This window comes from Meriones unguiculatus, chromosome 17 (genome assembly GCF_030254825.1).
Source record: "Meriones unguiculatus strain TT.TT164.6M chromosome 17, Bangor_MerUng_6.1, whole genome shotgun sequence".
In the NCBI taxonomy this organism is placed as follows: domain Eukaryota; kingdom Metazoa; phylum Chordata; class Mammalia; order Rodentia; family Muridae; genus Meriones; species Meriones unguiculatus.
The window spans coordinates 58,741,009-58,766,082 of record NC_083364.1 but is presented as its reverse complement, the minus strand read 5'-3'; the positions used below and the strand labels follow the sequence as shown (position 1 = coordinate 58,766,082).

Genomic DNA, 25,074 nt, shown 5'->3' with positions numbered 1-25,074 from the left:
GTGCAAACATGCCAATGGTGGAAATGCGAGTTGAGAATCCTTTACACAGCAGAGTGTGGAATGCATTCTCCTGAGAGCTAAAGGTTTCAGGTTTATATGGCAATGACAGTAAGAACCGCCAAAGTTCCCCACCGCTAATTTTATAAGTCAATATTCAAGACTGCTGTATAAGTTCCAGATAAACTTTTAAAGGTGAATGTTGGATCATTCAATATGCTCCACAATCCTTCCAAAGTGGACCACTTCACTTTTTGGGAAACATAGAGAAGTTTACTTTTCTACCAAAGAGCCTTCTCATCTTTAAAAAAAAAAAATACCACAAAATCTCCTGAGAAGTAAACAGCAGTCAGAGTGCAAAAATCACCCTCAACTAAGAAGGCTTGGCACATTAAAGAAACAGCTCTTTCTGATCTTGCAACCCAAGAACTGAGGAACTCCAAACAAGTGGGGTTCTTAGAAGAAGGGAGCCACTCCCGCCTGCTCTGCCAGCTGAAAGCCTGTGATTCAGTGCACCAGAATTCCAATCAACTTTGGTACTGGAAAGTATTTTGTAATACAGACAAGGGACCCTCACTCACTCCCATGGCTTATTTCTGTGTTCTCTGTGTGACAGTCATGAACATAATGATCCGCCACAAACATCAGAGTAACACTATGATAATACCAAAGGGTCTGGCTGTGCTGAGGTCATCTGGTTGTGTTTTCGTGCTTTCCATGGAAAGATTGCATCAGATACTAACATATAAATCAGAACTTCTTGAACCAAAAAAATTTACATAAATCAATTTGTCGGTATTAGTTTTAGAACACCACAAATGAGGATCAGAGAAATTATCATACTGGGTACCACTTCTAGACTAGGAGATATTGAAGTTTCAGGAAGCTAGTTGTGTTTTACTGAGTTAAAAATGAACAAAATACTCGACAAGTTTCAATTTTGGAATAAAAAAAGCACAAAAGAAGAATCTAATACTAAAACTAATTAAGTGGCCCGAATCTATCATCCTGGAAGATTTGGAAACATTCCATTAAAAGAATCTTTCACACTCTAGGAACAGAAAGCCACTTATGGAAGAGAGCTTTGCACTCTCGGGAAACTACTCAAGACTAACTTTAATCTACACTTTTAAGTCAGTCTAATTATTTTTCACTCTTACTTCATATTTATTAGGTAATGGGGGCAAGTTGTGATGTTAGTAACCAATGATTGACAGGAATAATGCTATGATTTGAAACACCACAAAGAAAATCCAATAACACCAGAAGTGTTGCTTTTTCAAAGAACTCCCAAGTTGATCTTGAGGATGTTTTTCCATAAATCCCCAAGAATTGTGTGTGTGTGTGTGTGTGTGTGTGTGTGTGTGTGCGTGCGTGCTCGTGCACACGCGCATGTGTGATCTAGCAACAAACAGCAGCCTCGTCTACCAAGTGCTGGCCTAGAAAACATCCGAATCCGAGTTCAGATCTCTTAACGCAGGGGCCAGCTACTCACAGCCAAAATAGCCATAGAACTCATGCAGTCTCCAAGATACCTAGCATTTCCCAATGAGCAATTAGAACAAACAGCTACTGACAGGTTACAAAAGAGCCAGAGCTCCGCATCCCCTGTGGCGTGATGAAGCAACATATAGTGTCGAGAAGCTTCAGGACATTTAGAAATTTCGGAGCATTTGTCCTGGGACGTGTAGTTCTTTCTGGTGACGGGAAGGGGAAAGTTAGCTTAACATGGAGATAGTAAAATATCCTCCAAGGAGGAACAGAGCGACCTTTCAAAATCCTGCCATATTTAGTAGTCGGTCTTAAGGTATGCACTGAGCAAAATACGAAGGAAAGGATTTCTAAACCATCACAAAAAGAAATGTAAGTTGGAAAACAACTGTTACATTACAAATGTAGGTGGAGTAAGTGGGTTTGCTGAGCAAGTATCTGAGTACACTATAAGGCAATGCAAACCATCACCCCAAAGTTGATAAATTACTCAAACCCCCTCAGGTTATGATAGATGTTTTTCTCTTCTTTTTTCCTCCACCTGACTACTACAAATATTTTAAGGCTCATCACTTCAACTCAATCTTTCTTGGAGCTTCCACACAAGTACTACAGACTGAAGTTTTATAGTTTTTATATGAATATATGCCTTATTTTCATTATCATTCTCAGTGTTATGAGAAACCTGAAGACCAAAATCACACCCTCTTTTCATCAGCATGCCTTACGGTAATGTTTCTGCACCTTCCTAAAGCTGCAACCTTTCGTGATAGTCCACAACCATAAAATTCTTTGCTGCTATGTCTTAACTGTATTTTTTATATTGTTATGAACTGTAATATAAACATCTGTGTTTTCTGATGGTCTTAAGTGACCCCTGTAAATAGGGCATTTGACTCCCATGGGGTCACTACCCACAGGTTGAGAACCACTGCCCTAGGGCAAAATGAGAGTGTGGTAGGCACTGGTCTATCAGACTCTTCGGTGCAGATACACTTCCAGAATGGGGTAGTTATTTCATGCTGTGAGCTATGGTGGCAGGACCTGTTCCCCAGCTTACCCCCAAATCCAGAACATTTTACTGGGGACCCCTGTTTTCTTTTTGTATTACCATTAGATATTTTTAAATTTTGTAAAAACAAACAAACAATCTTTCCTACAAAATATAATTTTCTTTTTACTATAAGGAGATGAGAATGATCTATTGGGATTTAAGTGAACTGAAAAGTTGAAGAGACATTCATTTACCAGGCTTGACTTTGGGTCTGGGTTGTCGTTTGGGTGTGGAAGGGATAGACGTAGTTTGCTGGGGAGCTGAAAGAAAAATTAGTACACCTTTGATAAGTGATACTTCTTAATGATCAGCCACATCACGCCTGAAAACATAAACACACAACCCTACTGAATGACGACTGCATAGTTCTCCTTATCCTCTTAGCTGCTCGTGCTGAGCTTTCTACAGAGCACGTGCTCAATAAGCTTAATTATTTACTGGTCCCCCAAAGACTTATATTTCTATAAAGGAAAGATTAAATTTCTACTTGAGGAAAAATACTATTCAAATAAATGCACTGGAAACCAAGCTCGCTGGAGGTCTTTAGACTGTAACATAAAGTAAGCACTCAAAGAATAATATTGACATCAACATTAGCAGGAGGGAAGGTACACAGTAGGATATTTTGGATTTATAGAACAGGGATGTTCAGAACATCTTTATCTTGCAGCTCTTAAGTGCCTTCACTAGACACTAATGAACTCTATTATTTAAATAATTTTCTTTATATTATATTATATTCTTATATTATATATAAGACACAAGCTCTTTCACACATCTTTTTTTTTAAGCATATCCAGGACTGCAGGGACTACTCGATACTCTTTTTGAACTACCATGGATTAAATACTATTACTGTGCTCAACAGAAAGGAACATACTTAAAATAATTGTCACCTATGTTTCTGCTAAACTATTATGGTTGACAAAGCTGAAAGCAATCAAGTAAACTACTTTTCCAAATATATAGGAATCAAGACTGTACAAATTCTTTGAGGTTTATCATGAGGCTAACTATAGATAACAGCTTTTGAAGAGCCCCATGGTAGAGAAAGAAGGAAAGTATTCAAAGGTTGATGTGACTGGTTCTTTTCTGTCACTTTACTTGGCCTTTCAAAGCATGCAACTACACAAATAACATTGGTTACCAGCTGTTGTAGGCTGCGTTTCAGGACTGGTGAAGATTTCCACATCTTGTGAATCAAATGATGCTTGGCTTGGAGCTGGAAACACAAACACCCCATCCCACCAAGCGATCTCAGTTAAAATGAGGTATTTTAGGAATTCCAACATGCTTTCAGATGGCATAATGTGCATGCTACAAGGATAAAAAGAGATGCACGTTGTCCTGCAGCTGATGGATGACACTGTGATGTAAAGCAGGGGAAAGCCCGAATGATAACAGCTCAGTACAGGCAGACCTTGTCCATGAAAATGAGCTAATGCAAGCCATAAGCACACAGCAAGAGATGATGCAGGTGACAAAGATGTCCATGCAGTTTCTGAAAATTTTCACAACTTTAAGATTGGAAATCTTTTTTTTTTTTTTTTGGTTATTCATTTAGTATGAGATACATAAAAGATGTCATATAAAATATATCATCCATCTGTGTTCAGAAATAGAAAAGATGTAAATGATTAGATGAAATGGTCATTTTTGGAAGAAAGGCATCCCCACGGGTTATGGAATTTTTAATGGAAAACAAAGCACAAAGTCTCTGTTAAAAACATTACCCAGTGTTGCCCTTGGCTGTTCAGGAGTTCTAGATGTTTTAGGTGGGACAGAGTCCAGAATAGGATCACTTGTTGCTGTTGGAATAAATGTCAACATTTATAAAGGCAATAGAAGTTCCTAGGGATAAAATACAAACTCATGAGTAAGAAGTGATGCCTCATAAAAGAAAAATTTCAAAGACAATTGAGGGACTGCAAGCCCATGTTTAAGCCAGTGATTCAATAGGAATTGAAGACAGCCTCACTCTGCAAAACATATATCACTGAAAGATCAAAACTCACAATAAAACAGCTTTGCACATTCGGCTTATTTTCAGTTGCCTTTTTTCTAGTTTCTTGCCGTGTTTCATAATTGCTAATGGAACCTACTATGAGGATTCAGTTTTATTACTTTTCTTATTTTCTACTATTTAAAATTCGTTATCTTTGCTTACCTTATGAATAATGCTGAGAGAATACTACACATACCAAAAGAAGAAGGAGAAGAAAACATGCCTATCTATGTTTGACAGCTGCCAGTCTGACATTGAATTCTGTAGCACTGGTTTAGCGGACGCTTGATGCACATTTGCTAAAAGGGCTGCTCGACTGAGCTCCACCCACTGCACAAGTGTCAGTAAGTGAATGAAAAACTTAGACATGACAAAAACATGACAAACAAATGATGCCCCTTTTCTGGCATGGGGCGTCTGTCCTCAGCAGGACGCCCACAGCCCAGTCTCAGCTGTGGCAGGCTGTTGTGTGCACAGCAGCAATCCCAGTCTCTCAGATGTAGATGCGCCTCTTCCCACTGCTCAGATCAAATGTGTCTCTATGCAATGTCAAATACCCCTGTGCAGAGGAGACACCCAAACTGTCCCCCGTCTGAGAAGCATCGCCCTAAAGAATATGCTCTAGGGATACAAAACATTTTTAGAACGACTCTGGACAAAAGAGGAAGAGGCCATTACATTACTTTCCCATAGTGGCCTTGTCTGTCTGTACCCTCCCCCCTGGTGTGACAGAGTTCATTTACTGATAAAAATAAAGAGATAACAGATGGGAAGCATGGACAGGAACTGTCTCCCTGGCAGGGGTGGAGAGAGCTACAATTCACTGCGGGACGCTGGGCAGCACACTTCTTCATTTTGCAAAAACTAAAAGCAACCGCTAGGTCTAAGAACGCGTAGGAGCAAAGGCATCATTGAAAGGTTGGGTATACCTGGGCCCGGCTCTATTTCGGTCTCATCTGAAGTTGTTGAGCTTGAGATAACATCATAGGTTGCTTAAAAATAAAAAGGTGAAACAAGAGATACATTAATTTTGCCATATTATGCATGATTTCCTGACATATGTCAATGGCACCCCGGGGCAGTTTCACATAAGAACTAGATTCTTGAGCTGTTGGCCTCCTCACTACTGAGGTGACAGTCACCACTACTGTCTTAACTGCAGGACTTTACATACCATGCAATGACCATGGCCCCCAGGGTGCTGTGAAAAGTGTGCCATATGTATTTTAACGAAGTGATTCCAGCTCTAAATCCAAGAGCTCCAGCAAGCATAAACACAAATCAAACAGTCATATGGCAGCTAGGGCAGAGGCTTCTAAAGGAGAGAGGGCACATTGAAACAGAAAGTGCTATTTGTAGAATCTATTGCTTATTCTTTCTACTTAGTAGAAATTGCTGGCACAGCACCTAAGGAGCAAATGGTGCTTAAAGGTTCACACTGTCTCGTGTATTAACTTCTTTACCCTTGTTACCATACCTGAGATACAATTGCTGCCACTTTGTAGATTTTCTAGACAAGGATGTTGAGGTTTATATCAGTAAAGACAATTTCCAGGGGTCGCATGGTGGGGGGAATTGTTGACTTAGTACATTTTCACCCCAATATCAGGGCTAGGGACAACAAAACTCCTAAGACCAGGGCACTCTTGGCACCACTCCTCTTGGTTTTATTTACAGGCAACTTTCTATGTTCTTCCATAGAGCCATACATGATCCCTTACACAAGGATGCAGGGAGATTTGAAGATAGATGTTATATTCTGTATAAAAGGAAGAAAATGGGCTAAATTCAAACGTGACTCTTTTGATGTAGGGATAAATTTCTTGCACACATAAAAGAACTTCCAAGTAAGAACAGTTCCTAAAATCTTCTCATGTACAAAGAACTGTCTCTGCGGAAATAAGAGGTAGAGAAAGCAGAAACTGGGGGTAGACTGCTTATTCTGGGCATTCAAATTGTCTTATAGAAAAAATATTAAAATCAACATAGCTCACTGGAGGATTTACTTATTGTGTTAATTATTCTATAACAATTTAATGACGTAGAGCCAGTGCTTGTTGAAGCTGTTGGGTGGTACTACACAGTGGGAGAAAGCCTCAAAGAAGAGAACAGCTCACGTTGTCCCTGAAGAGGAGACAAGAGATGTGTGTCACTTGGGAAGAGAAATCTACAAAGTCCTCAAAAGTAGAATATCCTGTGCTAAAATAGACACATATTGAGAGAATCTTACTATATTATAGTGTAACATTTTAATATAAATTAGCCTCATTGTGAGTTTAAAGGGTCATATAGGAACGAATAACCTTTTTTTTCTTAATTCTTTTTTTTCTTTCCAAGTTTTAAAAATTTTTTAATATTAGTTACAGTTTGTTAACCTAGTATCCCTGCTGTATCCTGCTCCCTCTTTCCCTCTCAATCCTACCCTCCCTCTCTCATCTCCTCCCTGCCCCTTTCCAAGTCCACTGATTAAGGAGGACCTCCTCCCCTTTCATCTGATCCTGGTTTATCAGGTATCTTCAGGACTTGCTGCAAAGTCCTCTGTGGCCTAGCAGGGCTGCTCCTCCCTCGGGGGAGGGGGGTCAAAGAGCCTGCCATTGAGTTCCTGTCAGAAATAGTCCTTGTTCCCCTTACTAGGGTACCCACTTGGATACTGAGCTACCATGGGCTACATCCAAGCAGAGGTTCTAGGTTATATCCATACATGGTCCTTGTTTGGAGAAAGAGTCTCATATAAGACCCCTGTGCCCATATATATTTGGTCCTTGTGGAGGTCCTGTCCTCTCCAGGTCATACTAACTCCTCCCTTCTTTCTTTTGATTCCCTGCACGCTGCCAAAGGTTTGGTTATGAATCTTAATATCTGCTTTGATACACTGCTAGGTAGAGTCTTTCAGAGGCCCTCTGTGGTAGGCTCCTGTCCTGTTACTTGTTTGCTCCTACTTCCAATGTCCATCCCATTTGTCTTTTTAAGTGAGGATTGATCATCATACCCTGGGTCCTCTTTCTTGTTTATCTTCTTTAGGTGTATAAATTTCAGTATGTTTATCCTATCTTATAGGTCTATATAGTGAGTATATACCATGTGTGTCTTTCTGCTTTTGGGATACCTCACTCAGGATGATCGTTTCTAGGTCCCACCATTTGCCAGCCAATTTCATAGAATTCTCAGTAGAGGAATATCGAATGGCAGAGAAACACTTAAAGAAATGTTCAGCATCCCTAGCCATCAGAGAGATGCAAATCAAAACGACCCTGAGATTTCACCTTACACCAGAATGGCTAAGATCAAAAACTCAAGTGACAACACATGCTGGAGAGGTTGTAGAGAAAGGGGAACCCTCCTCCATTGCTGGTGGGAATGCAAACTTGTACAACCACTTTGGAAATCAATCTGGCACTTTCTCTGACAATTAGGAATAGCGCTTCCTCAAGATCCAGCTATACCACTCCTAGGCATATATCCAAAATATGCTCAAGTACACAACAAGGATATTTGCTCAACCATGTTTGTAGCAGCTTTATTTGTAATAGCCAGAACCTGGAAACAACCCAGATGTCCCTCAGTTAAGGAATGGATACAGACATTGTGGTACTTTTACACAATGGAGTACTACTCAGCAATTAAAAACGAGGAAATCACGAATAATCTTTTTAAAGAACAAAAATGCTGACAGTTACTAATCCTTGGCCTAGTTTAAGGTCAAGTCAAGGATCTATCACTATCAGCTCTGTCTATATCTGAATAAATTTGGGAATATCATCAACTTTTACATATTCCTCTCATCTTGGGAAATCATGAATAATATCTTGACTTTATAGTCACACTTCTGAAAAAGGCCATGGCTACATTTATGTTAACTCCCAAATCTCCTTTCTATGGAGTAATGTTAGATCCATTTTTCTGCAGTCTATACTTTTATTTCAATATGTATTTATTAATTAACCCTACCTCTCATATTTACATTTTGAGCTCCCAAGCCAGGCCGACACCATGGTAGAGTCATGTGACAGTTCACACAGCATTTCAAATAAGCAACAACTTATTTTATTTTTGCTTGGATTTCTTGAATATCAGTATCCATATGAAATAGTTCCTTCCCAAACATAATTTCCTAGACAAAAGACCTTATTTGTATTAGCCAGAACCTGGAAACAAGCTAGATGTCCCTTAACTGAAGAATGGATAAAGAAAATGTGGTACATTTACACAATGGAATACTACCCAGCTATTAAAAACAAAGACATCTTGAAATTGACAGGCAAATGGATGGCACTAGAAAAGATCATCCTGAGTGAGGTAACTCAAACCCCAAAAGACAGGCATGGTATGTACTCACTTATAAGTGAATATTAGCCATAAAGTAGAGGATAAGCGTGCTATAATCAAAAAGACCCAAAGAAGCTAAGTGACAAGAAATACCCAAGAGAGGATGCTTGAGTCTCACTCAGAAGAGAAAATAAAATCGGCATTGGAGGTGGATGGAGGAGGAAACTAGGTAGAAGAGGGGGCAGGGATCAGGAGTGGGGGTTTGGATTGGGAGAACTGGGGAGAGAGGGGGAAGAGAACAGAAACCAGAGGTGGGAGCATCCCTGGGATTTGCCAGAGCCCTGGGATAGGGGAGGCTCCAGGAAGTCTGTGTGACTCTCCCTAGCTGAGACTCCTAGCAGCAGCAGGGGACATGGAGCCTGAAGTGCCCTCTCCCTAAAGCAGGCAGGACTGCCAGGAGAGGGATAAGGATCCCAACCCATTAAGCCTAAACACAGAATTTCTCCTGCCTACAACACATTCAGGGATGAAGGTGGAGCAGAGATTGAGGAGAGGGCCAACCAAAGACTGGCCCTACCTGAGACTCATCCCATGGCAGATTATCAGTCCCTGAAACTATTAATGTTACTCTGTTATGCTTATAGACAGGAGCCTCAGATAACTCCTCTGAGAGGCTTCATCCAAAAGCTGATGGAAACAGATGTAGAGACCCATAGCCAACAATACACAGAACTCAGGGAGTCCTGCGAGAGAGTTGGGGAAATGATTGAAGGAGCCGGAGGGGTAAAAGACAAACACAAGAAGACCTACAGAGTCAAATAACCTGGGCCCATGGGGCTCACAGAGACTGAACCACCAACCAAGGAACATACATGGGCTGGTCTAAGGCCCCCTGCACATATGTAGCAAATGTGCAGCTTGGTCTTTATGTGGGTGCCCTAACAACTGGGCACCCTTGGAGTGGGGGCCCTCTCTGACTCTGATGCCTCCCTTTGGATCTCACTCCCCTAACTGGGCTGCTTTTTCTGGCCTCAGTTGGAGAGGACGTGCCTAGTTCTGCATTGACTTAATGTACCAGGGTGGGTTGGTACCCATGGGGGACCTCACACTTCTCTGAGGAGAAGGAAAGGGGAGAAAGGGTGTGCAGGGGTGGGGGAAGAGACTGGGAGGAGAGAAAGGAGGGGCTGGGATCAGAATATAAAGTGAGTAAATATTTTTAAAAGACCTTATTAAAGAGCAATTCTGTCATATCTATTTTGTTTTGAAAGGTTTATGTACTCTAGTTCCTGCTACATGGCAGATCCACAGTAGAAGTCATTTGCAAAATGCCCACACAGATTATTTTGGAAGATGGGTGAAGGTCTTCAAAAGAGCAATGACTTTTTGGCTTAGATGTGGGGAAGGGAGATAAACATGCCCTTTAATCATTTAATAATATAAAAATGTGTGCACCTAAGTATCTACTACCCAGACTTGCCATTGGCTTGCCTGACCACAGAAACAGAATTCTAACAGCCATGTGAAGGAGCGATGAAGGAACAGAGCACACAGCTAGGAAAGTGGCAGAGAATAGTGATTCTCTGTACCATGTGAATACATAAACAATACTTTCTTCAGTTGATGGAAAATCAAAACACCTTTTTTTCTTGAATTTAAAGTTTGTGAAATAAAATGAAAGATTGTGCCCATAAATCTCTAAGAGGCCACAGCAAACCTGTGAACCATCTGCTTTGCTTCAATCTATTTTCATTCCCCTGGCTCATCAACACCAGTACTCGTTCCTCCTTTTCAGCCTCTCTAGGGTTTAATCTGGATGGCTGAACCAGGTCTGGGCTAATCAACACCTCACAGAACAGGCAAAAAGGTCCAAATATAGAGTTTATCTCTTTTCGACAACTGTAAGCAAATCACCCATAATACAAATGTTCCAACGAATACACCCCTCCTTGTGAAAGCTGAATTCTTTAGTTCACAGAGCCTAGCTTTGTGACACAAGTTGCTATAATTCTACAAAGTACTGAAAGAATTCAACACCAAAAATAGTGAAAGCTCCAAAGTGGAGTGTAATGAAAAAAAAAAAAAAATCAAGACTGAGCATCCTCTATCCTGACACTCTGTCAAGGCAAGTCCCTACAAGACTACTGAGCTTAAAAGGAAATAATTTTACTAGAGGGATATGTTGTAATAAGTCTCAATGTATTGGAATGTGTGGGTGGGATTCAGTTGTTTGAATACTTTGGGGAAGGACAGACAGAATGGTTTTCTAATGCTAAAATCATTGGACCCAATGCATTGGATCATTCTGGGTTTGTGAACAGTTTCTTCCTTTGAGTCTATACCTTCATGGTACTAAATAGTAGTCTTTTATAGCATTTTAAAATAAATTAAGAGGCTTAACACTGATGGCACTAACAGGACAGAAGCAGGAAGTTCATGTCTATCTCCTCCATTTCATGTTAGGACGTTAGGATTAGACATCACACACATGCCTGTCTGTGGGATTCATGCTGCTTATCCAACTCTCTTTTCCCATAGACAACACAGAAACTTGATGTGGATATCGTTGTATTGATTAAACCTATGCAAGTCCCCAGAGTACAATTACATACTAACTCAGGTTATCACTCACGGAACAGAGAAGAACACGTAATTCTCTGTTATAAAACCCTGTTCTCTAAATTCCAAAGTTGTTGCGTGGCACTGTTTGACTTTTCAATTGAACTGGCTCATGAGATTGACTGTGAAGGAAATTACTGTCTGGCTATTGCTTCTTGACCCATCCTGGAGATTAAGCCCCTCCTGCATGGCCTTCCTAAAAAAGGAACTGTGCTGGAGGACGGCCAGTGCGTGTGTGTGGTGCGTGTGTGTGTGTGCGTGTGTGTGTGTGTGTGTGTGTGTGTGTGTATGATGATGGGTCCATAGGTCTTTGAATTTCATAGAATAAAATTGATGTAGAAGTAATATAATTCCAGGGGAGAAAGTATCCAACAGCATGTGTGCCACATGGACATAGATGCACAGTCCATCAGGTGGCAGAAGATACTGAGAGCTTTTCTAGAACTCCTACTGTTTTAACATTGGGATCATAGCAGGCTGGCCAAGGTCCAATAGAGCATAAGACTAACTCTCTTGTATTTCTAGAAAGACAGAATTCACCCCGAGTAATTGTCACAAGCACTTAAGCATTTCTAAGATCTTGCCAGTTTCCTTTAAACACAGAATTTATAAGTAATTTTACATCCTGGTATGCAATTATAGAGCACATTTTTATGATTTCCTTTATATACTTTATGGAAAATTAGATTTGCCAAGGAAATCAAGCTCAATCAACCCTAGTCAGCATACTTTACAAACGACTATACAACATGCAATTCCACCTAATAAAATCACAACATACAGAACTAGTGAAGGATTAGGATGCATAGACTGTAAATGGGGAAGGGTACATTAAGTGACTATGTATCTCATATTTCTCACAGTGCTCCAAACCCCAAATATCCTGTTCCTTCATTGCCAAAAGCTATTGAAATAACTCAAGGGTTTCCATAACCACACAACCTAGAATTCTCAATTGTCCTTTATATCTCAAGAACTGGTATAGAAGTCTTTATGAGAACACTCATTCCATAGTTTTGATAAAGAATGTAATGGTGGCAAGGTTTCCAGTAAATTCCAAAGCAAAATAAAATTTTTAAAAAGTACAATAGATCACATTTAATGACCAACCACACAGCCCCATCCATCCAGGAGCTGGCCCATGGCTTTCCCCAGCTGAATGTCAACAGTCTCAAAGGATGTTAATGTTAGATGAGGCTGCTCTACCATGAAAGCAGAGCAAGGAAGAATCAAAATTATCCTGTATCCATGCAGGATGCAGGCACAAACACAACCAGCTTTCCCCTCCCCACATTCTGGCTAATGCGGACAGTTGGTGCTTCTGGACAATCATAGCTTTATGGCCATTTGGCTCATCTTGCCATGTAGTTAACAGGTATGAAGCTTCTCATTCACTTACTCTCTGAATATTTTCAACCAAGAAAGGCAAAGAGTCACTTCCTGGGACTCCTCTGATGGTTTCACAGGAGACGGAAAACTATCCTTTTCTAGCATCTTCTAAGCAATCCTTAGTTCATCAGAGTCTGTGTTCTCCATGTTTGTAATAATTAAACAAGGGGAATAATTTATAAATAATAATAATAAACAGGGGAGATACCTGAGCAATTGGAAATTACTGCTATGTATTAAAACTACCTAGGTCACAGCTTACTACATGTACAAATATACCCCAAATTAAAAAGTAAGAAGGGTTCAAGTGAATGGAAGCATGAACACATCAACTGCTAAAGAACACAAAAACATCAACTCCTGAATGTGCAAACTCTTGAGATCACAAATGACCTATATTTAAATTTTAATTTGAAGTTGAACATAAATTGGGATGATTCCATGAAGTATTTAAACTAGTGCTTAGAAAGATGCATTCTTGCACATTAGCAGAAACAAGAGAAACGTATCGCTATTTGCCATGAAATACGTCGATGATTAGTAGCAGAACCTATGTAAGTAAAGGCAGAAGATGTTAATTCTCTTTTTAAAAAGGAAGGCAGTTACCAGTCTGAGGCTGTCCAACTCTGGAATCTTCAGGTACTTTAGCTCCGGGTGCCACCCACGGCTCTTCGCTTGATGCTATATTAGAGAGAATCAGAGGGTGCTGAGTGTTTTATGACAGATGTATGCTACTGGGATAGGTAAGTGCCTAGAAAAAAACTGCACTGCAAAGCTCACATGGATCCAATTGAGAGGCACAGTCTACCTAGAAGTCGCCCCTCCAGACAGCCAACAACCAGAGGATTATGTAAAAGTAACAGCAGTGACTTAATGAAGCTGTAGGAAATCTAGTCGAATAGTATTTTTATTTTCCTCTTCAGCCAGCCAACGACAGATTTTCCTGAGTTAACCAAGTGCATTTGTGCATTTAGCTTCGCAGGGAAAGAGCTCTGCATGTGTGTCCCATAGAACTCAACAGTTACCACCTTACGAGATGCTAGTGTTCTATAGAACTGGACACTGTATGTTCGCCTTACATGACGCTGGTAATCAGTTCCACACACAGCAGGCAGGCATTCAATCCCTGAGCTACATCCTTACCCCACCATGCACACTGACAGCATCAAACACAAAGTTCTTTTATTTACCCAAGGTACCCCCAGGTTTCTCCAAAGGGAAGGCTGTTTTTGCCTCGGGAAACTCTGGGAACCTTTTTGGAGCTGGAATAAAACACACAGGATAGTTAGGACAGGCGTGTATAATAGAACGAAAAGGATTTAAAATTTTTCACAGTTGCCAAAACACCAAGTACAACATTAAAAAAAAATCACTGTATGTCAAGCAGATGCTCAGCAGTATTTTTTTTTTTTTAACTTCTGTTTCAGTGATAGATAGTTGTTTTTTGAGACATCATGAGCCCAGGCTTTGTCATAGGAAAGGGCTTGTTAGGGTCCTAAATTATGAATGTTGTTTAAATAAGATTTTGGGTGTCAAGAATTCATTGTTCTGTATTATTTGTCAGTCTGTTCTTCGCAGGAGATTTATTTGAATTATTTCTATTAGCCATGGATTTCTATTAGCCATGCATAACATTCCCAAGTAGCATTCATTGGTGCTGCTGTGTTCAATGACTTTTACCTAGCGTGGTCAAAGGTGATTCAAACTCAGGCGTTAGAACAGAGTGTGCTGTTTCTGGAGTCTTCTGCCTGACGACTACAATAAAGAAGAGTACAATTAGCTTAACCCTCACCAGGCACAGACTGCTTCATAGCAGACCAGCCTGCAATGAGCCTTTCATAGAAAGAGCTGGCGCTCCCGGGAAGTCATTAACTGTTAAATGGAAGGTGTCTCTTAGTTCACTATCACACACGCACAACGAAACACAAGCTGTTCCTTTTCTTCAAGGGAAGAGAACAAATAAGAAAAACAAGATACATTCTTCCGGGTAAAATGACAGTTAGAAACGGCAGCTAACATGAGCAACTAAGCATCTCATCAAATAGCAGGCCTCTTAGTGATTTTTCCCAAATTTAGTTGGCGCAACACTTTCCCAAAACTGATTTGGGCATAAATCCCAGAGAAAGTCAAGATTTCCAGCATCTCTAGAGGCTGAAATGCCGTTCTCTTGTCCACTCAACCTACAAGAGAGGTCACAACGGAGGGCATGCACGTAGTGGCCACATCTGCCTGTCTGGTTGGTCACCAGGATCAAGGCATGGTGCTAAGGCCTCAGTGGAATTTGTCCAAGAAACAGGAAGATCAATTCCCAGAAAAAAAGAGAAGAAGAAAGAAGAAGCGGGAAGGGACAGAGCAGGATAAAGCAGCTTTTAAACCTGTGAATTCGGGGGCGGGGGGGGGGGGGCTTGCCACTGTTGCTGCTCCGTTAAGCGGGGCGGGGCTGGTGGCTGGGAACAGACAGTTTTTAGCATTACCTAGTTCAGTCTCTGCAGTGTCTGATGCGCTAGACAGTGTGGGCTTGGTGCTTCTTGAAACTGTTTCCGGAGTCACTGAGAAGTAAAACATAAAACAACTTTATGAGCTAGGAGCTAATAAAATGGGAAAGGAACCCAGGCATGGCTCACCTTCTGTTGGCAGCCGATATCTTTTCAAGGTCCTAGGATGAGGTTACCTACTTGCCTCCGGTAGACCTGGCTGCTTCTCCTCCCTGCTCCAGCCTTCCGGGGTTGGGAGACTTCCTAGGCGTCCCACAGGAGCACTCCCAACTCTTCTCTATGAAACCACCCCTCACAGCCATCTGAAGGTTTTGTCTTCCCTTTTATCGCCACAGCTTACTGTGGTGCCTATGGTAAGCGGCTGACGGTTTTAGAAGTGAGTTAACAAATGGGGCGAGGGGGAAGATCCAAGGTTAGAGCAACTATCATATTATACTACCTTTCCTTTAAATCCCATAAATAACCAGCAGAGCCTGGGCTCAGGCTGCAACTGCGATCAGTGTTCAAATGTTCAGCCCTAGCATGGGTTGTCTCTGCTGCTCCATTAAAGGTAAGGAAGAGGTTGGGTTAGAGGATTTGGAGAAATAACCAGCGTGATTACTGAGAGTTGAAAATTCCACAAACCCCTAGCATTTTGGAGCAAGGACACATAGTAAACAATACTGAATAATAAGCAGTGGGGATTGCCCAAGTATTTCTGAAGTGGAAAATTCTGAAGAGAGCTTGGCAGAAAGTTGGGAAATCTGTGGACTCGCATCAGACACTGTGCCAAGAGAAGAGAGCGCAACTTGGAAAGCTGGGCAGAACGTTTGACACAGAAATTTACCCGCTGGTCACGCCTGTACTTTTCTCTGTGTTAACCGATCACATCAAAGTTACCAAAAAAGAAAAAAAAGAAAAAAGTCACCTTGGAACTTCATCCAAGTGGATGCTGCTAGTAGCTCAAATGGTTTCTACCTCATCTTACAAAGGCCCGTTTCTTCTTAAGGCAGGATCATACTCACTCTGTCAGCAGATACATTCTAGTTCAATCTGCTTCTTCAAGTTGTTTTGTTACCACACCAATCTTATCCTTTCTTGTCCAAGCACAAGCCCCCCAAATTTAGTACAAATGGGATACCAGGCATGCCATAGGTTATAGGAATTTTATGAATTAAGAAGCTCACTTTTGATGAGAGTTTTTTAACTAATGGTGAGCTGCAGGGAATGAATGGTTGGCAGTTGTTTGTTTCATCCAACCCTGGATAAGGTGGCATCACTCTGGCAAAAACTCAGTACGCCTGAGACTGACGTCTCCCCAGGGAGTTAGGCTTGGTAGACTTATTTGAAGAACAGACGTTGAATGTTTGGTAGTAACAATGATAAACTATGGGGACACTGCTTACCATATGTTTGAAGGTTTTTTGTTTTGTTTTTAGCTAAACTACACATTCTCTATATTAGGGCTACTAATCTGCAGGAACATTTTATAGAACTATTTTAATGCATTTTCATGGCCACCATTATGGATTTATGAGGTATATAAGTATGTTGATCACTTACGAAGGGAACTGGGCAGTGAAAAAAAATGGTGCTTCTTAGTGCTCATACAAAAGGAAAGGCCACGAACCACTGTGTTACCCCTAGAGGAAACTCTCAACTTTGACACACCTTCCGCATGCTCCTCTTCCAGCTGCTTGATTTCATCTGTTCTATTCCCAAGCTTAAAGTCCTAGAACATCCTGTTTTTTTATGATTAGAATCAAAATGAATTTCTTTTTCATTCTTTGCTTTAAAAAAAATGTCTGTCGCTCACTCACTGTCTGAAGCTACTTCCCCTTTCCAGTAGCTCCCTAAGGACCCCATCACCTGTTACTGGCTGGGTAGTCACTTTCTCAACCTCTGGCGTTTTAGATTCCGCCGGCGGGGCCAGGGTTTCGTTCTTAGCTGAAAAAAAAAAAAAGAAAAACGATTTATCTCTCCATTGTACAGTGTCCAAAATTACAGACAACATTATTGCAAACGTAATAAATCACAAAATTAAAGGTTTATTTCACTCTTTTATGCGTGTGAGCATTTTGTTTACATGTATGTAGGTGTACCATATGTGTGACCGGTGCTCACTAAGGTCTGAAAAGGAACTGGAGTTACAGATGCTTGTGAGCCACCCTGTGGGTGCTGGGAATCGAACCAGAGTCCTCTGTATGAAGCACCAAGTGCTTTTAGCCATAGCACCGGCAGTTTCCTCAACAACAAACACACAATCGACAAACATTCCTTCCTGCCAGCAGGTCAGTTTTGCTGGACATTTCTCCCAAGGGCTAGTAGGAATAAAAGACAAACTTCAAAATTCTTCCCTATTAACCCTAGAAATTCTTTACGATCATAATTGTTACAGAAATGACAGAGTACTTGAATAAATCTCATCACTCAATTTAAAGTTTCTGTAAGAAACCTATAAATGTTCCTTGATTTTTATTCAAGTACAGCAAATTTTTAAAAATGTCAATAGGGATTATTTACAGACGGTAAAAAATTTAACAGGTTATGACACTAAAAATTTTTTATACCCAAAATAAGAGACATAGGAAAGTAAGCTAATTGGAAAAGTTTGTGGTGAAACAAAATGACAATCAGTGGATTTTTTTAAAATTTCTAAAATTTACCAAGGTTTTTTTTCTGGACATCTTTCATAGCCACAGCTTTAAACCTCACAAGCCTCTCGTGAGTTCTGCTCCTGTTCTTTTCAGTGCACGCCACAGGGAGCCGAAGTAACTCTTCAAGTGTAAATTACAGGGCTCCACCACCCAGTGTTCTCAACTCCATGTGGGCAATTTTGTTAATCTTTCCCTTTTCACTTAATAATGTCCTATGGTCTTGATTTGGGTAACTTCTGCCTGGCTAGGAAACCTCTCTAACTTCAGAACTTGCCTCTGTCTGTCCTTGTCTTTGTCTGTCTGATCTCTCTCTCTCTGTCTTTCTTTGTCTCTTCTCTCTCTGTCTCTGTCTCTCTCTCTGTCTCTCTCTCTCTCTCTCTGTGTATGTGTGTTTCTGTCTGTCTGTCTCTTGTAGGCCCCCTACACCCAAATCTTAGACTCTCAGTCAGGACAACAAACTGGATTGCTTCAGGTTCTAAAATTCAATAGCTGCCTTTAATTGGCAATCACATCAACCTAAAATTCAATTACAAATGGGAAAACACGGCAAGCCATCTTCTCAAAACATATTTGTATTCTTCGTACAATGCTAATTTCTAATAAAGGCATGTGGTATTTTTAAATATGGCACACCAGATATCAGAGTATTTGAGAGATAGGGAATATATTTAAGTGAGAGCTTCTGGCATCACTTTGCAGCCCATGAGCATTTGTCTATACTACACACACCTGTTGTCTTGACAGAGAATAAAACACTCTCCAACTAAGGCCTAAGCTCAGTAAATTCTTTATACTCCTTTTTTCCTTTTATACTATTTTTCAGCACCACCGTTTCTCTTAACTTTTGGCAGGGCATGTCTTAGCTTGGCAAAACCTTTGTAAATCTCTTTGAGATAAGTGTGTGCAAAATTAGTTCTCTTGTTTACGTATTCTCACATGTGTTCTATTACATCCCTTGATGTCACATGATGAGCTCTGCTGAAATGGGGTTATTTTTAGAATTTGCTCCCTCAAAAAAATACAACTTTTCTGAACTGCAGAGATAATTAACTTTAGGAAGTTTATTTCTCCATTGGGAAGATAAAAAGTGTTGATGCCCATGTAATTTTATGGGAAAAATAAGGTTTGTATATAGTAGAACAATCTGTCAACAAAATGAAAAGTAGCCTACAGACTGAAATAAAATATCTGAAATCCAAAATTCACATGCAGACTCAGTGTCTAAAATATATAAAGAGCCCCCATAACTTGGTAACACTCTATAGCACAAAAGGATGATTGATTATGACTGACAGCAGCTAATGTGGCATTTCACAATATCTGGTAGAAAAGGGTTCCAGTGATCCCAATGCAAAGACATTGCATGTGTCTGAAGTGATAAGTATGCCAATCCTGCACTCATCATTACACTTTGTATGTCTGTGTTGAAATGTAACTCTTAAGAATGTATAATCACCATCAATTAAAATTAACATAGGATGCTCTGAAGCTGTTAGAGGATAAAGAAGGGAGCCCACCTCAGCATCCAGACATGGATGAGGATGCTTTTAATAGGACTCCACAGGAAATAAAACCAACAAATGGGGTCTCAGAAAACCCAGAAGCTTTTGTAGAACAAATGTAACTGTGAATCTGTGAAGAGGTAGCCCACAGGATGTGGGGAAATATTTTCAAGCTATACATCTGATAGAGAGGTAGTGTTTAGAATATACAAGGAACTTAAAAAAAAAAAAAACCCTAAACGCTAAGAAAATAATCCAAGTAAAACTGAGCTAAACAGAGTTTTCAAAAGGAGAACTACAAATGGTTAGGGAACAGTCTAAAGAGTGTTCAAAAAGAAACTAAGGAGATGGCTCAGCTGTTAAAGCACTTGTCACATAAGACTGGAGAGTTCAGATCCCTGAAACCCACCTAAATGCCATGTGGGCATACATGGTGTCTTATCTATTATTCTAGTTCAGAAGGCAGAGAGACACAAGATCCTTTGAACATGTTGGCTGGAAAGATTGACCATAATGATAAGCTTATGTTTGATTAAGAAACCCTGCATACTCTGGAAGAGTAATTCAGGATTCCAAAGCAACCACAGGCCTCCACGTGTACATATACACATATATATGACCATATATACATATAAACATATGTGTGCATATATCTCCTCATATGCATACATTAACTCATGTATGCCACCTACACATACATGGAAACGGAAAAATACTTAGCAGCAATAGCCATTAGGTATGCTGATTAAAACTATCCTAAGATTCTATCTTACTTCAGTCAGAATGGCCATCATCTAAGCTTCAGATCTACTGCCAGAAAGGTAATGTTGCCCCAATCTGACAGTCAAATATAGCAACCAGAATTGTTCTCTGGGTCTCTTTGAAGGGGATTTTGCTGTTTTTGTTTTGTTTTTTTTTATCACACAAATTGTACTGAATTCTTTCTAGAAGAAGATACTGAGACCCATTCCTCTCCCACATATGCATGCATGTGTATAAAAGAGCTTTCCCCACAGAATGACTGATGGTAATAGCTCTGACCCTCCAACCTCCTCCCCCATCCTCATTCTTTTGACCTCAAGTGGCTTGTTTGCAATATTCCTTACATGGTCGCAGTGCTCTGCCATCCAGTGTAGTGTTCATTGAAAAGCCCCCGCTTACCTAATTGTGCCTTGAGAGCATCTGAAATCTCAAGCATTATGGATGTGGGAAGTTTTACAGTGGTCTCATTAAGACCCGGAATGATAAGATGAACTGAAAGGAAAAAGATACAAGTGTAAGAAGAGGAAGAAAATGTATCATACAAAAACAAAGCATGGCGAATCATAAAGTAGAAATTAAAAGCTGACATTTCCTTCATTTGGTTACGTTCAACTCCACATTGAAAATGAGAAAAATATGATGTTTTAAATAGTTTTTCCCCCCATATCTAGAACTTATCTACAGAAATCCTGTGGGTTAAAATTCAAAGGCTCAAAACTCTTGCATGGGCCAGAGCTATTTCTTAAACATGCCAAGATAAAGTAAGTAGCTTAGAATGGACACAAGCCAAGAATCTAAAAACAGTAACATGAAGTAGACTGACACCAACTTAGCACACTTGCCTATAGTACAAAACTTCACGAGGACCCTATTGTCAAAAGCCAGCCTAGACTGCACATTCTAGATACACATGACAGACTTACCTAGTATTGTTCCTCCAAAAGGAGTCTTGTCTGGGGATTTGGTTGAAGCCCTATGGGTGACATTCTGAATCACTGGTGAAACATAAAAAGACAGTGGTGTGATGGGGATGAACACAGGAAGCAATACGAAGCTAATGGTGTAAAGCTACCTTCCATCCTATGGTCTTAATCTAAATTTCTCAATCAACAGAAGCATCTCAGTGAGTTGGCTATCGCATCAACAGAAGAATTAGGTATGTCCTGCCTTAAACAAAGCCTGTCCTTATTACTTGAGCATAAAGTATCGCATTCTAAGTCGTGGAAATCCCTCTCTGTCTCTACTCTGTGTGCGTTCTGCCCATTTCACAGAGCAATTGAGAGCTTGCATAACACATTGCAAATGATGAGACAGTATATGAAGTTGGAAAACATATCTTCAAATCGAAGAATCTTTCAGTGATCCCAGCAGTAACTGGCCCTGCCTTCAGCATATACTCAGGACACAGTGTTTTCTTAAAAGAAAGAACTATTTCAAGGTGGTAGCTCTTCTACCAAGAGATTTTTCTCTGGAAATAATGGAGTTGTTTTAATAACTTGAAAACTGGAAGCCAAAACAAAACTGGACACTGAAATGAAATACAGTATTGTAATTCTTAAAACGTGGACATCTTTACTTCCCCTAAGTGACTGCTAAATCACAGTTTTCATTCTCAATATCCTAAATGGTCTGCTAATTGTTTTCCTCCTGTGCTTAAGTTAGGAGTTAGCTAACTTAATCCTAAGTAAAGATCCACATGTTTAACTGATTAATTTAAACGTAACACATGGTACAATCACTTTGTTGCCCCACTGGTATGATTTGCTCAAGGTTTTTCATATTGATGCTGCAGACAAAATTACGTATTAACCATAAACTAGTTAACTAGTTAACACTAGTTTCTTCAAATGTTTTCCAAACATCACTTTCAGAAAAATTGAGAAAGCAGACACTGTATGATTATATTAGATGAACAGACTACTACAATAGTTTCCTAGAATATCAGACTAATTACCTTGCTTGATGATTGTTATTGGGATTAGCTTCCTGGGGACATATGCTGGCTGGAAAGAGAGAAAGTCAACTTTTACATCAGTGTTAATAAAAAATCAGAATTCTGAGAGGAGTCCTTTCTTCTCTTCAGTGAAATCACCCATAACAGCGGTTTAACAGTCACTGGATAAATATTTAGAATATGTGTTTGCCTCCATTTGTGCTGAACTCATTTGTTTACCCCATAGAGGGCCGAAACCTCACAGAAGCAAGTCTTCAGAACTCCCATTTACTTAGAAATTGTAGCAGCGGGTACCCACTCTTTCCACAGATTTCCACTATGAAACTGATACTCTGGTCTAGCTTTCCCTCAAACCAAGAATAAGGTTACTTAAGATGGGCCAGAACCAGAACGCAAAGACTGAGCACTATGAAAAAATTGAAGACTGTGATGACAACAACCCTGAGGATACCTCCGACTTTTGCCCTGGACTTCAGGCTGCTGACAGTAATGATGAAGAGTCACTTGATTTATTAGAAGAAACCAGTTGGGACCCTTGACCTTGAATCTGATCCTTGCTGTATGCCAAAGACAACATGGGAGAATGGTCACATTTCTCCTGAAAGCCAAGGAGTAGATATCACAACTTACAGAGAGTTGAACCTGGTGGCTGAGTCTCAGAAGGTGAATAGAATAGAAATTCATTATGCCAAGACTGACAGAGAGATGGTCATGAAGAAGCTGAAGCAGAACATGTGAAGTCTGCTGACAGAGTCTTCTAGAAAGGAGGCTGTCACAGAGGCAAACCACAGTGACACTGGAAAGAAGGGGCTCCCAAGGAAGTGGCTGACGAGAAGAAACTCAAAGGATCTGCAGAGGAGGCTGCCCCCGCCCATGGCTCAGAATCTCTCATTAACCCTGGCTCTTGCGTGTCTCCTGCAGTTAGCCAATGAAAAGAATCTGAAGCTAAAAGGCACAGAGGGTCTCTCTGATGCTCTTATGACACAAAGAAACTGAATCCACTTTGAGATGCCTTCAGCAGGAGGCCCATTTCTTTCTAGTGGCAATGGAGAAGTGCTCCGGCTGTCCTGTGGCTATAGCCAACGACCACGGTGCTTGCTGTTGCTCTCCCTCTCTTACCACCTCAGTCTGGATGGCACACTCTGGAGCTCCGTGCTGGTGCAAGTTTTCATGTCCACCCTGGAGAAGGGTGTCTGTTGTCTGGAGTATAAAGAACTATTTGAGCCTAGTGCTGCTGTTAGTGCGGATACTGTAATTGCCCCAGTCCTTAGTACCACCTTTTACTGCACAAGAGAGAAGAACAGTGACTCAGAACCAAGTATTTCTTCAAACTGAACCTAAACATGTTCATTCTGCCACTCTGCACTGATTTCTATGTGGGGGGGACTCCAAATTTGAAGGTCATGACCCAGAGGACCGTTATGTCTTACCGTCACCCAAACTATCTTCCAAGCCCCATGGGGTGTTTTGATGTCCCACAGTGCCTAGGGATAGGATTAGACTTTAAAGTGGAGCTGCTGCCAGACAATCACATGGGCAAAAGGTGAGGCAGATGAGAGAGGTGTGGAGAGAGGTGGTGATGAGAACAGTGGGGAGTTTAAATTAGGAGGATTAGAGTTGAGCTGTTGAAAGAGTAAGAATGACCAAATTTGGGCACTTGCTTTAACTCACATACTTGAAGGAGACACACATGTGCAGATCTGCCTATTTTAAATGTGCACTGAATTTGAGACACTAATAGCATTCACAGCTGTGAGTAAAAGAGTGTCCCCACATGTTATCATTTTTCAGGATGGTGTAAGAGGGGCCAAAACACTGACCTTACTCTTGCTATGTCTTTCCCTCTATTATGTTTAAAAACTATAAAAGAATTTACTATCACTGGATAATTATTTTTAAAGGATAATCTCTACTCACTGAGCCAGAAATTTCTACCTTACTATACCAGCATAAGTACTCAATCAGGTACAGATAATTATGTGTGTGAGCACATTTATTACTATGATTGAATAAATTTATTACCTAAAGTTCAGGCTTTATTCAATAAGGTGTAGTTCAAATAGTTTACTTCTATTTAATAGCTTGAAAAAATATAAAGGCTATAAATATAAATTTAGACTCACACTATAACCCAAATTTACAATACACATGTACACACATACATATGTACATACGTAAAACATAGTAGAAAGAAATAACACAATAATCACAATTTCAACACCAGTTATTATAGGCTGACATTAATTTTTGTATATAACCTTTATTGACCAAGATCCTGAGACAAGTGGGTTTCAATAGATATTTTCAGAGAAAGATGTTTCCCTGACTTTGCCCACCACCCATTTCCATACTGTAACTTAGGTCAGCCACCACTGCTGGACAGGGCAATGACTGAAAAATAGCTTTGCTGTGGTTTTCCCCATATAAATAGAAGAAGCACAAAGGAAACGAACATTCATAGAAAAGTAAAATATTGTCAGCTATGGGTTTCCACGCGCGGGAAGATCCCTTCTAGCTTTATCACTGTAGCACATGTACACAGCTCGCACTGAGGACAGACAGGTCCCTGCCCACTCTAGACTTCCCCAACACCCACCGTACCAGCAACCAGCCAGTGTTCCGTTTGTGCTGCGGAAGTACCCCCAGCCTGGGTCTCTACCTACCACTTCTAAGAATGTCGTTTTTACATTTGAATAGTTTATGTTCGCTTTCCTTGCAATTCATAGCTTTACATCTGTCTATCATAAGTATGTAATGCTTAGGAGGTTCAATGTGATGTTTTGAGAAAATTATACAAAGTGATCCATCGTTCTTGTGGTGAGAAATTTGAAATGTATTTCAATAAATTTAATTGTTGCTTTCTATTGTATGGCCATTCTCAAGAACTTCTTTCTCCTATTTAATGGA

At 40.4% G+C, this 25,074-nt stretch overlaps 1 protein-coding gene across 12 annotated transcripts in view; it reads right to left on the bottom strand.

Moving 5' to 3' along the window:
- Abi3bp (ABI family member 3 binding protein) overlaps positions 1-25,074 on the bottom strand; it is a 210,431-nt gene that overhangs the window by 83,724 nt on the left and 101,633 nt on the right. For 11 of the 12 annotated variants that reach the window (XM_021634091.2, XM_060370558.1, XM_060370560.1 and 8 more), the window contains exons 7-18: positions 22,168-22,216; positions 21,137-21,208; positions 20,613-20,705; positions 17,162-17,239; positions 15,293-15,367; positions 14,499-14,573; positions 14,009-14,080; positions 13,425-13,499; positions 5,477-5,539; positions 4,276-4,350; positions 3,690-3,764; positions 2,737-2,802 (exon numbers count right to left, since the gene is read on the bottom strand). In XM_021634091.2, the coding sequence (XP_021489766.1) occupies positions 2,737-2,802; positions 3,690-3,764; positions 4,276-4,350; positions 5,477-5,539; positions 13,425-13,499; positions 14,009-14,080; positions 14,499-14,573; positions 15,293-15,367; positions 17,162-17,239; positions 20,613-20,705; positions 21,137-21,208; positions 22,168-22,216 (868 nt within the window). The remainder of the gene's footprint in view (positions 1-2,736; positions 2,803-3,689; positions 3,765-4,275; positions 4,351-5,476; positions 5,540-13,424; positions 13,500-14,008; positions 14,081-14,498; positions 14,574-15,292; positions 15,368-17,161; positions 17,240-20,612; positions 20,706-21,136; positions 21,209-22,167; positions 22,217-25,074) is intronic. The other variant, XM_060370567.1, reaches the window with a different exon arrangement.